Source organism: Alternaria conjuncta (assembly GCF_024043145.1).
Source record: "Alternaria conjuncta strain BMP 0040 chromosome Unknown scaffold_2, whole genome shotgun sequence".
NCBI classification, from domain to species: Eukaryota; Fungi; Ascomycota; class Dothideomycetes; order Pleosporales; family Pleosporaceae; genus Alternaria; species Alternaria conjuncta.
Genome location: NW_026250091.1, coordinates 848057 through 861994, shown reverse-complemented (window position 1 = coordinate 861994; position 13938 = coordinate 848057). Strand labels below are relative to the sequence as shown.

At 52.9% G+C, this 13938-nt stretch overlaps 5 protein-coding genes across 5 annotated transcripts; 4 read left to right on the top strand and 1 right to left on the bottom strand.

Annotated features, from left to right (window-relative positions):
- Positions 1 to 561: 561 nt before the first annotated feature.
- On the top strand, positions 562 to 5125 carry J4E85_001396 (uncharacterized protein; the record flags this gene model as incomplete). Its single annotated transcript, XM_051465682.1, has 8 exons — positions 562 to 598; positions 652 to 1598; positions 1648 to 2250; positions 2302 to 2451; positions 3400 to 3541; positions 3595 to 3848; positions 3914 to 4938; positions 4996 to 5125. The coding sequence occupies 8 exons, from the start codon at positions 562 to 564 to the stop codon at positions 5123 to 5125; spliced, it is 3288 nt and encodes a 1095-aa protein (XP_051330239.1).
- A 776-nt stretch (positions 5126 to 5901) lies between these two features.
- J4E85_001395 (uncharacterized protein) lies at positions 5902 to 7203 on the top strand (the record flags this gene model as incomplete). Its single annotated transcript, XM_051465681.1, has 2 exons — positions 5902 to 6522; positions 6577 to 7203. 2 exons carry the CDS (start codon positions 5902 to 5904, stop codon positions 7201 to 7203), a joined length of 1248 nt encoding a protein of 415 aa, XP_051330238.1.
- Positions 7204 to 7564: 361 nt separating this feature from the next.
- Positions 7565 to 8941, top strand: J4E85_001394 (uncharacterized protein; the record flags this gene model as incomplete). The annotated part of the gene is made up of 2 exons (XM_051465680.1): positions 7565 to 8167; positions 8219 to 8941. 2 exons carry the CDS (start codon positions 7565 to 7567, stop codon positions 8939 to 8941), a joined length of 1326 nt encoding a protein of 441 aa, XP_051330237.1.
- Positions 8942 to 9506: 565 nt separating this feature from the next.
- J4E85_001393 (uncharacterized protein) lies at positions 9507 to 11368 on the top strand (the record flags this gene model as incomplete). Its single annotated transcript, XM_051465679.1, has 3 exons — positions 9507 to 9680; positions 9736 to 10269; positions 10316 to 11368. The coding sequence occupies 3 exons, from the start codon at positions 9507 to 9509 to the stop codon at positions 11366 to 11368; spliced, it is 1761 nt and encodes a 586-aa protein (XP_051330236.1).
- Positions 11369 to 11989: 621 nt separating this feature from the next.
- J4E85_001392 (uncharacterized protein) lies at positions 11990 to 13031 on the bottom strand (the record flags this gene model as incomplete). Its single annotated transcript, XM_051465678.1, has 3 exons — positions 11990 to 12251; positions 12305 to 12740; positions 12800 to 13031. 3 exons carry the CDS (start codon positions 13029 to 13031, stop codon positions 11990 to 11992), a joined length of 930 nt encoding a protein of 309 aa, XP_051330235.1.
- Positions 13032 to 13938: the final 907 nt, after the last annotated feature.

Genomic DNA, 13938 nt, shown 5'->3' with positions numbered 1-13938 from the left:
GCTTCATGGCGGAGCCGTGGCTTTGATCTTTGACATTACGACTTCCATGGCCATTACGCCTTGTATCCGCGAAGGATTCTGGGATGGTGGACATGTCTCACGTAACTGTAAGTGCAATCTTGAAGCATCCAAGAGGTTGGAATATGGAATGTGCTAACTCGGCATAGTGAACACGACCTACCTTAGGCCTGCCGCTGAGGGCACAAAGGTCTTTGTCGAGAGCTGGGTCGTCCATCTTGGGAAACGATTAGGCCAGACGAGGGGGGTGATGAGGCTGGGGTCTGAAGACGGCAAAGTCGGCTATACCTGTGAACATGGGAAAGTGAGCCTGGGTAGTAATCTGTAATAAATGCAAACGTCGGAGGCTGATAGAGAGAAGGACGGCGAAATGAAGCGACATGTTGTGAGGTGATGGGGATTGCGACTAGTGGACCCTGTATGTCATAGCCGTGTAGCCAACCCCAGCGCCAATGCATAGCTGCCATGGCCATACCGTAGGCTTCCCACGGCACCCGCGATTTCCACTACCACGACACCCACACACACCCAATCATTGCGCCAATGGACCTTGGAGATGAAGGGAGCTCTCCGTGGGGAGGTACGTGTCTCTTGTCTTGCCGACGACACTGCGCACAGCTGACAAGCCTCCAGATGTGCCCTCACGGTCGAGCCCTGCGCCGAGTACTCACAAAGTAGAGCAGAACGACAGCCTGGACGCCGAATCTTCCACGACCTCGTCCAAGCCAGCGACCGATGCTGCCCCTACAGCCTCCGCCGCCCCGCGCTCGCCCGCAGGACGCGGCCCCAGAAGGCGACAGTATGGCCTGCAATCCACCAAGCTGGAGGCTGTGGATGATCCACTGGGCCCTCTGGGTGCTCCCTCGCCGTCGACAGGCCCTGGGGTCGCTCCTCCAGCGCCGCCTCAAAAGGAAGCTGCTGCGTCGCGCACCACTCGGGCCGCCCCCGACGCCTCCACGCCTTCGCTGCGCGGCATGATGGATTCGGTCGACCTTGATGACGACGACGCGCAGCTACGCTCTTCTCAAGGAGCCAGAGTACCGCCTCCGGTACAGGCTCCTTCGAGTGCCGCACCCCAGCGCCAGACACAGCCAAGCGTCAGCGTCGAGCAGGCCGCGAAGCCGTCCTTTGCCATTTCGGTCGGCGACCCTCACAAAGTCGGTGACCTCACCAGCTCGCACACAGAATACTCCGTTACTACCAAGACGACGTCCAAGGGCTACCGCAACCCCGAATTTACCGTCTCGCGCCGCTACCGTGACTTCCTCTGGCTATACACACAACTGCACAACAACAACCCCGGAGTCATTATCCCTCCACCACCGGAGAAACAGGCCGTTGGGCGCTTCGAAGCCGATTTTGTTGAGTCGCGACGCTCCGCTCTGGAGCGTATGCTTAACAAGGCGGCTGCGCATCCAGTATTGCAACACGACAGTGACTTGAAGCTGTTCCTCGAAAGCGAAGCCTTCAACATGGACATCAAGAACAAGGAGCGCAAAGATCCCGGCATAAGCGAAAGCAAGGGCATGTTCGGCTCTATGCTCTCTGGCAGCAGTGGTAAATTCGTTGAACATGACGACGTACGTATACCACTTCTTGTGATTATTCATCATGCTAACAGTACCATAGTGGTTCCACGACCGCAGAATCTACCTCGATGCCCTAGAGGCACAGCTAAAAGCTCTTCTCAAGGCTACTGACTCTGTAGTCACACAGCGGAAAGGTCTAGCTGAGGCGTGTGGTGACTTCTCGGCTTCTCTGCATTCTTTGTCTGCTGTCGAGTTATCACCATCTCTGTCCGGTCCGCTTGACAGCCTATCCGATATCCAGATTCGCATTCGAGAGCTTTACGAGCGCCAAGCCCAACAAGACATCCTCACCATGGGCATCGTAATAGACGAGTACATTCGTTTGATAGGTTCTGTAAAGACCGCGTTCCAGCAGCGACAGAAGGCCTACCATTCCTGGCATTCTGCCGAGCAGGAGCTACAGAAGCGGAAAACCAATCAGGACAAACTCTTGAGGCAAGGCAGATCACAGCAAGACCGTCTGAACCAGCTCAGCGCCGACGTTGCGGATGCCGAACGCAAGGTTCACCAAGCAAGGCTGCTTTTCGATGATATGGGTCGTCTGATGCGCAGTGAGCTAGAGCGCTTTGAGAGAGAAAAGGTCGAAGACTTCAAGTCAGGTGTGGAAACCTTCTTAGAGAGTGCTGTAGAAGCACAGAAGGAAGTAAGTTCAACTACCACATCTAATATTCCGGCTTACTGACTGGCGTACTAGCTCATCGAGATTTGGGAGACTTTCCTGATGCAATTAGACACGGATGAAGGCGATACTTTCGTTCCTCCCGCGGGTGTCGTCGCTTCGTCGAACGTGGATGAGGCACCAAGTAACGATTCTACCAATAACCAAGACTCAGAAAGACCGGAAGTGGGTAACGAAGGCGTGTCAGAGGACCAAGACTAGAAGGGCTACACGAGTCGTGAAGCCTTTGCCATGTGGCAGATGTGGGCGCGGCGTTGCGAGGATTAGCGCTCATGTCGGGATAACAAACCCCGATTCCCGCATATACCGCACGGGTTAGAAATACTCGGTGCTCGCTAGACTGTATGTCAAGTGAGCCGCATGTGGATACTGGATAGTTCATAACCTGGGATGCGTGGAGCACCTCCCTGTTTGGATTTGCTAAGATCATTGCAAGTAATCTAGCTCATGCTGAACTGCATGATGGCCAAACTATGTGTACCATCAGGCCTTGACTCTACACATTAACAATTCACATCATTGGCTTTGAGGTTGTTAGCTATGCGTTTCGTTACATCCTACATGACAGTGCCTTGCGTCACCATAATCGGAGGTGCGCGTCTACTGCTCCAGTTTTCGCTTCCTTCGGCGTGATGTTGCATGTCGGGCCAGGCGCGGGGTTGAGAACACAGTATCGTCAGCTGTTGGCCAAGTAGGCGCCGGCAAAAGAGGCGGTTCGCAGCCGGCTAATTCATTGCGGGCAATCGCCGACATCTTCGATGAGAAGCACCATATATAGCTGGGCTGTCATGCGAGAGTATCGCAAACAATACACATAACGTCTAACCCACCATCATGCCGCTAGTTCGTAATCCCATCCTTCCAGGTTTCAACGCGGACCCATCGGTCCTGCGTGTTGGAAATGACGGTAAGATAATGTTATGTTCAACTTGAGAAACGAGCTGATTAGAGTACTGTAGTGAGTATCACATTTTCTACAACATCCCCAATTCGACTGCGGGACTACCATGAAAGCCACCTTTAGGATGGTTCGATGTGATCTGGGGATTGTTGAATCTCAGACCTCAGAAGTAGGACATGGCACATACTAATCTTGGAATTGTGTCAAATCAGTACTACATCGCAACATCCACTTTTGAGTGGTATCCAGGAGTGCAAATACACCACTCCACGGATCTCGCCAACTGGGAACTCGTAACACGCCCGCTGAGCAGGAAGAGTCAATTGGATATGCGCGGTGACCCCGACAGCTGCGGTACGCATTCGTTCAAGATTGACTATATTCGCGCATTTCGTAACAGACTTTAGGCGTATGGGCACCTTGCCTCACACATGACGGCAGCAAATTCTGGCTGGTATACACAGACGTCAAACGCAAGGATGGCTCCTTCAAAGACACGCCCAACTACATCGTCACTGCTGATCGCATTGAGGGTCCGTGGTCTGACCCCATTTACATCAACCACTCAGGATTTGATCCTTCACTGTACCATGATGACGATGGCAAAAAATACTTCATAAATATGCTGCAAGACCACCGAAGACGTAAGCAGTTCTTCGTTGTAAGTAAATCTCCTCCGGCGGCAAGTCGTTGCAGCAGATACTGAGCTCATGGATCTACTTTTAGGGAATCAGAATGCAGGAATGGGATCCTAAAACGAAGAAACTTGTTGGCCCGTGGAAGACTATCTTCCCCGGTAGCGACTTAGCACTGGTAGAAGGCCCACATCTGTACAAGCGGAACGGGTGGTACTACTTATTGACTGCTGAGGGCGGCACAGCGTATGAACACGCCTGTACCTTGGCACGATCCCGCGATATCTGGGGCCCATACGAACTGCACCCTCAAAAGCACATCATCACTTCCAAAGACGCACCGCTAGCTTCGCTTCAAAGGGCGGGTCATGGAGATATAGTCGACACTCCGGACGGCAAAACATACATCGTCCATCTGGCTGGCCGCCCTACAACACAATTTCGTCGCTGTGTTCTTGGGCGTGAGTGCGCTATTCAAGAGGCTTACTGGGACAAGGACGATTGGCTATATGTCAAGAATGGGCCCGTTCCATCTCTCCATGTCGAACTGCCGGCAGCGCGCGACGATACCGCATACTGGGCTGAGCAGCGGTACGAATTCAACAGCAAAGATGGTCTCCACAAAGACTTCCAGTGGCTCCGCACCCCGGAGCCAGAGCGCATCTTCGACGTCAAAGATGGTGCTCTGCAACTCATTGGGCGCGAGGCCGTTGGATCCTGGTTCGAACAAGCCCTTGTTGCACGCCGTCAAACGCATTTCTCGTATGATGCCGAAACCGTCGTTAGCTTCAGCCCAGACGACGAACGCACATTCGCAGGTCTGACTGCCTACTACTGCCGCTTCAACTTCTTCTACTTGACCGTCACGGCCGACTCTGATGGTAAGCGGGAACTGCTCATCTTGACCTCGGAAGCTTCGTGGCCGGACGGCAATTTGAAACTCCCGCTCGCGGAGCCGGTGTCACTCCCACAAGAGGGCAAGGTACGATTGGCGCTGAGCATTCGGGGCAGAAAACTCCAATTTAGCTACGCGCTAGAGGGACAAAAGGATCTGACAGAGATTGGACCGGTCTACGATGCTTCGATCCTGAGTGATGAGTGTGGTGGCCATCAAGCGTGAGTTACTTTCCTCTATCAATTACATGATGATGCATGCTGACTTTGCAAACACAGACATGGAAGCTTCACGGGCGCATTTGTGGGTATGGCGGCATCTGATTGCAACGGCACAGAGAAGGTGGCGTCTTTTGACTACTTCATATACAGGCCTGCTCACCACGAAACGGACCGCTACGATATGTGATAAGACAGTATATATTCGTCGGCACCCCGGTGTAGCACAGCTCCATTCAATATCGAAGATGTCCTGCTTGACATGGTGCACGCGCAAGTCCGTAATCTCATCAGAAATGTATGCCTACAGCTTGGCTGAGGCATCTATTGCACGAGGGCACGAATACGTGTTAGACAGGATGTGATAACCGGTAGTGTTGATACAAGATCGCGGCTTGAAGTGTTTCAGACCAGCATCCGTAGCGCCGGGTCTGCTCTAGTCTGAACTATCAGCAAACGGCGCCGTGACTCGCGTAGAATTTGGTGTTACACCATGGTGAGATGGGGCTCCAAGTGGAGCCTTTTCAAAAGTACGGACTCGAGGTGTTGTACCAAGTCGGAATTGTGCAGTCCAAGGCTCAAAGGCAATCTCAGGCTGATACGGCTGTCGTTCATCTGTCTGTGTCGCAGATCTCTGTGTCCTGACCCCTGCGTCTCAGCACCGTTTCATAGCATGACCGCGAATCCACGATGGACTACATAGAGGTTGTCTTGAACCTCGACTTTTCGACAGATATCAAACTCATCTTAATTACTAAGAGATCTAGCTGAGCTCAGCTTCTTCGTTCGATTGCCTCGGTTCGCCATACACGCAGACATTGCGCAACAGTAACCTTCCGACTTCAACCCCAGCATAAGATGTGGGCACCAAACCGCGTAACTCCAGGAGCGAAACGCACACCATCTGTCCATTCTATCGCGTCCTTTCAATCAGGAAGTCGCCCCGTTTCGATGAGTTCACCTCAAATGCAGAGACGACCGACGAATTACGAGTCAGACAACTACTCTGACCTGGGTTCAGAGGACGAACAGCCACAGCCACAGCAATACTCCCGTCGTCCACAAGACACCTCCATGTCAGCCATGGCGCAAATGCAACGACAACAGCAACAACCTAACCCCACAGCACCTTTGTTCTCTCAGAAGAAGGCAAACGATGTCGTACACGTAGTCAGCGCGAACAAACCGCAATATCAAGACCAGCGAACCTTTGTTGAGCGACCAGTGGACGACGATGCAACATCGCGATCTTCCACTCTGGATGGCAACGAGGAGGACGTCCCTTATCCATCGAAGAAGTCGTTGGCGCCTTCAGCCACGAAGATGAGCCTCACAGGCCAGGAGCCGGTATCTCCAGCACCCGCACCGCATGTCCCTGGTCCTCTGGAGTCGCAACTTGCCGCCCTAATGTCCAAGCTTGTCTACATCGAACAATCGAATCCTGCCATATCAATCAAGCCTGAAGAGTACGAGCAGACGATGGCGCGTCTGAAAGCGTTGGAAGACGAGAAGAAGACATGGTGGAAGCGACACGACGCCATCTGGGCCCTTCGAGACGAAGATGTAGAGAACAACATTAAGATTCGTGTAAGTGTGAAGACGATGGATTAGCGCAAGCCATTCACTAACATGTCGATACAGGGGTTACTAGCTAGCTGTCGACGCGAATTGGACGCGACCAAAAAGCTGCGCGACGAAGATCTCATCAACGTGCAGATTGTACGGAGCAAGCTTGCGGAAAAGACAAGAGAGGTGGAGCGATTGCATGCACAGACTGGACGTAGCAGTCCAAGCCGGGGACGTCCAGGCAGCTTCCTCGAACGGCGCGACACAACCGACCTCTTTACTGCGGCCAAGGTGGCAGCGCTTGAGCAACGAGCCCTCGAATTGGAAAAGCGAAACTCTGATCTTGTCGCGCAATTAGGGGCGCCGCGCGGTGGCAGCATCGACGATCTAAACCGATCGACCGCTCACCAAGCGTGGAAAGGGACCGTTGCTGATCTTGAATCCAAGATCAGGGCCAAAGACGCTGAGCTCGAGCGGCTACGGTCCCAGGGTGCTTCGGGAGGAAGCGGGCAGATGGACTGGTACCGAATTGAAGCCCTGCTTGAGGAACATGCCACCTACCGCGAGAGCATCGGAGGCAAGCTGCAGGCTCTCCGGTCGGAGAAGGAGGGACTCATGAGGGATCTACACCGCAAGGAGAATGACTGCCAAGTGTTGGAACTCAAAGTGCAGACGCTGCAGAGACGGGCGAACGTGGTGTGACGAGACGGTGTGTGACGAGACTGTGTAATGCTAGAAGCGAGTTGGCTACCCAATACCCCTGGTTATTTGATTGTTCTTATTTTCACCGTATCCACCCATTGAGGAGCCGGAAGATGTGAGATGGTGGCTGACGTGGCTGGTGAGGTCAATGCGCAACCGCTGCCTTGGCAGGTACCTGGCAAACATCGTCATATCCCGTCGGTTGTGGTCGAGCACGACCTGCTTTCGGCTTTCTCCACAGCGTACGGCACGCTTGATCCGGACAATGACATCGTTTGTACTGCCTGGGGCAGAGCTTAAAGGCGATCATGTATCCCAACTTTCCTAGGTACGGCTCGCGCTCTAGCCTACATTGCCCACCATGCAGTCGGCCCTCGTTTCCATCCTCGCAATTGCTAATGCAGCCACGGCACAGGCCGCCTACTCGTTCGACCCTCTGCAGCATCTTGCCGGCATTGCCCCGTACTTCGAGGATCCGCGTCTCGACCCCAAGCCGCCACAGGGCTGCAACGTAACGCGCGCGTCGTACCTCATTCGCCATGCCGCCATCTACGCCAACGACTTTGACTACGAGGAGTACATCGAGCCCTTCACCGACAAGCTGAAGAACACGACGGCCGACTGGCGGAGCGCAGGACCCCTGTCATTCCTGACCAAATGGCAGACACCCATCAGCGACGAGGAGCTAGAGGACCTCACCTCGGTCGGAAGGCTGCAATCATACAAGCTGGGTGTCGATGTCCGTCTGCGTTACCCTACTTTCAAGGACCCTGAGCGTGTATGGACATCAACGGCCGAGAGGACTGAGCTCAGTGCATCTTCCTTCATCGACGGCCTTGTGGCTGAGAGCAACGGCACCGAGCGCGTTTCCGTCCGCGAGGATGCTGCTCGAGGTGCAGACTCCCTGACGCCATACAAGGGTTGCCCCAAATACAGCTCTTCATATGGTAGCGAGCAGTCATCTGTACGTAAACTCACCAAGACAACATGACTCCAACTAACAATACTCCTCCAGCAATACCAAGAAACGTACACCAAGCCCATCGTCGAGCGTTTGAATGCGTACGCCCCTGCCTTCAACTTCACCAAGTCCGACATCGTAGGCATGCAGCAGCTGTGCGGATACGAGACAGTCATCCGTGGCTCTTCCCCCTTCTGTTCGCTCGACCTCTTCTCCCAGGACGAGTGGCTCTCCTTCGAGTACATGAACGATATCATGTACTTCTACAACACCGGCTATGGAAGCCCCGAGCTGTCGGGTGCTCTTGGCCTTCCCTGGCTCAACGCTACCGCCGTCGAGTTGCTCGCGGACGAGGCTGACCAGGATCTCTACGTCTCTTTCACTCACCGCGAGTTGCCTCCTACCGTCGTAGTCGCCATGGGTCTGTTCAACAACTCCGCTAATACCGGAGTAAACAACCCAAACATCACAATGCCCCTCGACAGGCCCAACCATGCGAGAGCGTGGAGATCATCGAGGATCCTACCCTTCTTGTCCAACATTGCTGTTGAGAAGATGGCATGCGACAGCTACGGATTCGCTGCTGACGAGTACATCCGCGTCCTCGTCAACAAAGATCCGCAACCGCTGGCTTGTGCGGACGGCCCTGGAGAGAGTTGCTCCAAGAGCGCGTTCCAGGATTTCGTTCAACAGAGGGCCGACATGTTTGGCGGATTTACTGAGGAATGTCAGCCCGAGTACTCCAACTCTACCGATGTTCTCACTATATTTAATTAAGACGACATTCTGAGTCGCTAATAATATAATGTTGTAATGTTCAATCATCTTCTATGCATGCTGCAAGGTGAATGCCGAGCGTCGCTAGTGGACCCCACGATCGCGGGCACTTGTTGAAGCGTCGACGATCATCGTGAGATGAACGACACTGATGATCACACATCTCTGAATAGTTAAGTGACAGTTGTTTGCGCATGCGCCAAGTCTTTGGACAATCTCTTGTCCGCGGGCTTCCGCTCTAAGCTGCGCGCGGATAGCATATGTGAGCTACATTCGCGTGGCTTATCGGCTTCAACATCGCATGCAGGGGGCGGAAAACCATCCAAGGAAAGATGCCGATTAGGATTCAGACAGCCAGAAGCTTTCACGTGCAGCGCAAATGTGCCGACGCAACTCAACAATTGCCCAAGGTGCAAACTAGCCCTATTGATTTTTGTAGACGTCATGACTGGCAGTCTTGGTGTGGACTGATCCAGGAATACCCGAGCGTGGCGCGCTACAACGCGTCTTCTTCACAACGCTCATCGCAATTGTGCCGCCTCTCACACATCAATCCGTCTACTAAATGGGGGAGCATATCGAGAACAAGGGCACGCGCCCTAGCGCGATCGTCGTCGGTGCTGGTGCCGGAGGTGTCGCTACCGCAGCGCGGCTCGCAGCGGCAGGCTACAAAGTTACTGTAGTCGAGAAGAACGATTTCTCTGGCGGAAGATGCAGTTTGATACATCGTCACGGATATGTAAGTCGACGAGCGTGCGGCAGCATTGCACGACTCAACGCTAATCGTTACGCAGAGGTTCGACCAAGGTCCGAGTTTACTACTCCTACCTCGATTCTTCCATGAAACATTCGAGGATCTGGGCACCTCGCTCGATGCAGAGGGCGTCAAGCTGGTCAAATGCGAACCGAACTACAATGTTCATTTCCACGATGATACTACCTTCAAACTCTCCACCGACATCTCCATCATGAAGGCTGAAGTCGAGCGTTTTGAAGGCAAAGACGGATTCGAGCGGTACCTTGCTTTCCTGCAAGAATCACATCGACATTATGAGGTGTCCATCATCCATGTGCTGAAGAAGAATTTCTACTCGTTGCTGAGCATGGTCCGTTTCGACTTCTTGCTGCATCTCTTCGAGCTGCATCCTTTTGAGAGCATCTATTACCGGGCGAGCAAGTACTTCTGGACAGAGAGGTTACGGAGAGTCTTCACGTTTGCAAGCATGTATATGGGCATGAGCCCGTTTGACGCTCCGGGAACGTACAGTCTGCTGCAATATACGGAGCTGGCGGAGGGCATCTGGTATCCTATTGGCGGTTTCCATAAAGTTAGTGTACTCCATTGCAGAAAATCTTCTTTACTAACGTGATCAGGTGGTCGAATCTCTTGTCAACGTAGGTGAGCGTTTGGGTGTCGAATTCAAGTTCAACAGCCCGATTCGCAACATACAGATATCAGACGACGGGAAACGTGCGACCGGCGTGGTTTTCGAAGATGAGAGCCAGGAGCCATTGACCGCTGATGTGGTTGTCTGCAACGCAGATTTGGCCTATGCATACAACAACCTTCTCCCGTCCACCTCGTTTGGACGAGCTCTCCTGAAACGTCAAGCGTCTTGCTCAAGCATATCCTTCTACTGGGCGCTAGACCGACAATTCCCCGAACTAAGCGCTCACAACATCTTCCTCGCGGAAGACTACAAAGAGAGCTTTGACAGTATCTTCAAGAAGCACCTGATTCCAGATCAACCCAGCTTTTACGTCAACGTCCCCTCCCGCGTCGATCCTTCCGCCGCGCCAGAGGGCTGTGATTCCATCGTTATCCTGGTCCCAGTCGGTCACTTGGAAGGCTCATCTGACGACCAACACAAGGGCTCGGGGCACACGAAAGGCCTGACCCAAGACTGGGACTCGATGGTAGCATCAGCACGTGAAACCATCATCAGAACCATGGAAAAGCGACTCAAGATCTCGCTCGGTCCCCACATCATCGAAGAGACCATCAACACGCCCGTGACATGGAAATCCACCTTCAACCTCGACCGTGGCGCCATTCTCGGTCTCAGCCACTCCTTCTTCAACGTGCTCAGCTTCAGGCCCAAGACAAAGCATCGCAGCATCGAGGATCTGTACTTTGTCGGCGCGAGCACACACCCTGGCACGGGTGTTCCCATTGTACTTGCTGGTGCGAAGCTGGTCACCGAACAGATCCTCCATGACCGCAATGAAATGAGCCGCATCCCGTGGCGCCCGCTGGACGCCAAGGCAGAGCCCAAGCCAGCTCCTGGTCCCCTGGATCGCACTCAGAACGGACCGTATCTTAGCTGGCTTGTCTGGATATTGTTGAGCATTGCCCTTGTGTTTGTGACGGTACCGGGTGTTTTGGTGTATCAGAAGGCTGGTAATGGGTTGCTGGGCGATTGGTAGTGTTGGGGTGGGTGGTATTACTGTAGATATGGGCTTTTAGTACATCAAGGTTGTTGGTATCTATTCTCCTTGATTTAATAACTACTTTTTGTCATGGATTCCTGAGGGGTCACGATTGTGGGTGATGCAATGTGAATAGATGTGAGAAATAAATGTTGGCTAGCCGGTCCATCAATGCATGCACAAGCTTTGGGAGAACGTGTGTGGTAACTATGTAGCGAATAATTATGGCACGGATGGGGCAAAATTAAAGGTGTGAATATGTTGCATAGCCGAGGCGCAAAGTGTATTGGTTGTACAATCGAGTTTGACTGTGTTGGTGTGCATCAGGGGAAGGTTGGATGGCTAGAGCGCCTGATGATGGTTCTAGCTGTAAAACTATGTCATGCAAACACAGTGAGAGTGGATTGGAAACATTGTTGACAAGGTAATAAATTAATTAAGAATCTACCAAAGAGGGTATCTTGAAAGTACTCATGATCGATCCACGTTACAGCTCCACATTCTCGTTCCCGAAGGGGTTGCGAACGCGAAGGTCATCCTAACATTACAACTACCACCATACCTCTGATCTCTCCTCCTTATCAGAGGTCACTGTTCACCTTAAACCCAGAGATTTGTTTAGACAGTGTTGTCGACGTGAGGAGCAGTGCCGTTGTACCCATCGGGGTGGGTGGCAGTTGCGCCTGAGGCAGCAGTCTCAGGCTTGATCTTCTTCTCCTGAACAACAGCGTCGGCATCACCGTAGTCGTGGATGGCAAGACCCAGACGGGCGGGGTCGATGTTCCTGTGGCCCCAAAGAAGGAGGGCACCGAAGCAGGGCTTGGCTAGGAAGTCAAGGACACCGTAGAAGACGGCTTCGCTGTCAGGAGCGATGAGGTTGCTGTTCTGGTGTAAGTGACTGCACGATTATGATCGTTGTTGGGTAAAACTTACGCGCCCTCGCAGACTCCCCACGCGACAGGGTACAAGATCCAGAGCAAAGTAGTCAAACTTCCGCACATCATGAAAGTCCTCTCAACATCACGGCCGAATGACTTGGCGTGGATGCGCGATTCCCATGCGAGCTGGTAGACGATGTAGAAGAGAGCGACGCAGCCGAAAACGAAGTAAGCCCACTTGTAACGGCTCTCTACGAGAGCACCAACGAGACCGGTGATGACCATGATCTCATCAACGACAACAACCCACATAATGGTAGGCCATGGCATGCCGGCAGTGAGGAGCAAGTCGATGAGCAGCAGAGGAGTGGTGATGAACCAGTCGATGTATCGGACGTAGTAGATCGAACGGTAGGTTCCTGCTACCTTGGGGTCGCTACGGGGGAATTCGACTGCGATGGGTGTGAAGCCCAAGTTGGCTCCCATGGTGACTGTGAAAGTAAAGATCAGCACACATCTCTCATGCTGTGATGAGAATCGCTAGACTTACAGTAGGCAATGCATGCGACGAAGACTACCGAAGCAGTAATGTAGTGGAAAAGACGGTCGCGACGCGCCTTGCGGTATCCAAGACCGATGAAGATGAATCCAGAAAGACCCATGGCGGCGCAGATAGCGAAGTAGAAGTCGGATCCATGTGTGGTAATGGCAATGTCTGCCGTCGCACCATTGACAGTGTTGTCATTGAGGTTCAGCGCATTGTTCCTGCGAAAGAGATCCATTGCGAAAACAGTGGTAAAATGCCAAATGAATAGTATGGGCTGGAATGTACCAAGTGAACTGCTTAACGAAAGCAAGAGGTATCAGGTACTGGTTATATCTTGAACTTACCGCCCATGAGATCCAGAGATGCCATCATGACGACATACCTCGAGCGGATTGGAGCTTGATCATGCAGCATGTCAAAACCCTCAATCGACCAGGGGCCCAGACTAGGCCGGGACTTGTCACTCAAGAGCCAGTGACGGTGAGTGACGGCCAGTCAGAAGCATGCGCTGCGTTTAGCATTTCCAGTTTCTCTGGTCCAAATGGCTGATTTCAGTGACGGCTGCTCGGTGCAATAGCCATGTCACACTAGGATCATCATCATCATCGACGCTAAAGATTCTGAGCATAGCGCCCGGCCTTTCCGTCTCACCACCTGAGCGAGCGCCACTAAGATTAAGCTTTATGACGTTGATCTATTGAGCTTACTTCGACATCGACTTGCATCTGTTGCATAACGCCAGCCGAGTCAACTTAACGCTGGCGTTGAGTTGGCTTTAAGGCTAGTTTGTGTCTTATCGTGTGTTGAGAGTGTTTGATGAGGTTGACACAGAGTTTCGCTGTGAGATCGTGAGAAGGGCCTTTTGCATGCGCATCATGAGGGGAGAATGCGCATCGTGAGGGGAAGAAATGCATGGCAGCGTATCATTACCGCAACGGCAATATCATGGTGGTGTGATGTTCTTGTCACTCACTGCCCAGGCAGGCATCGTTCCTATCGGTGGTTTTACGTCAGTGCGGGAGTCGAGTAGATCAACACCCACGGCAGGGATCGGCGCAACGAAGCTTTCTGTTCAAAGCGGGGCAAATCTAGATGCCGCATTGACTAGGGCAACGTCGCACATCACCAGGACAACACTCGGC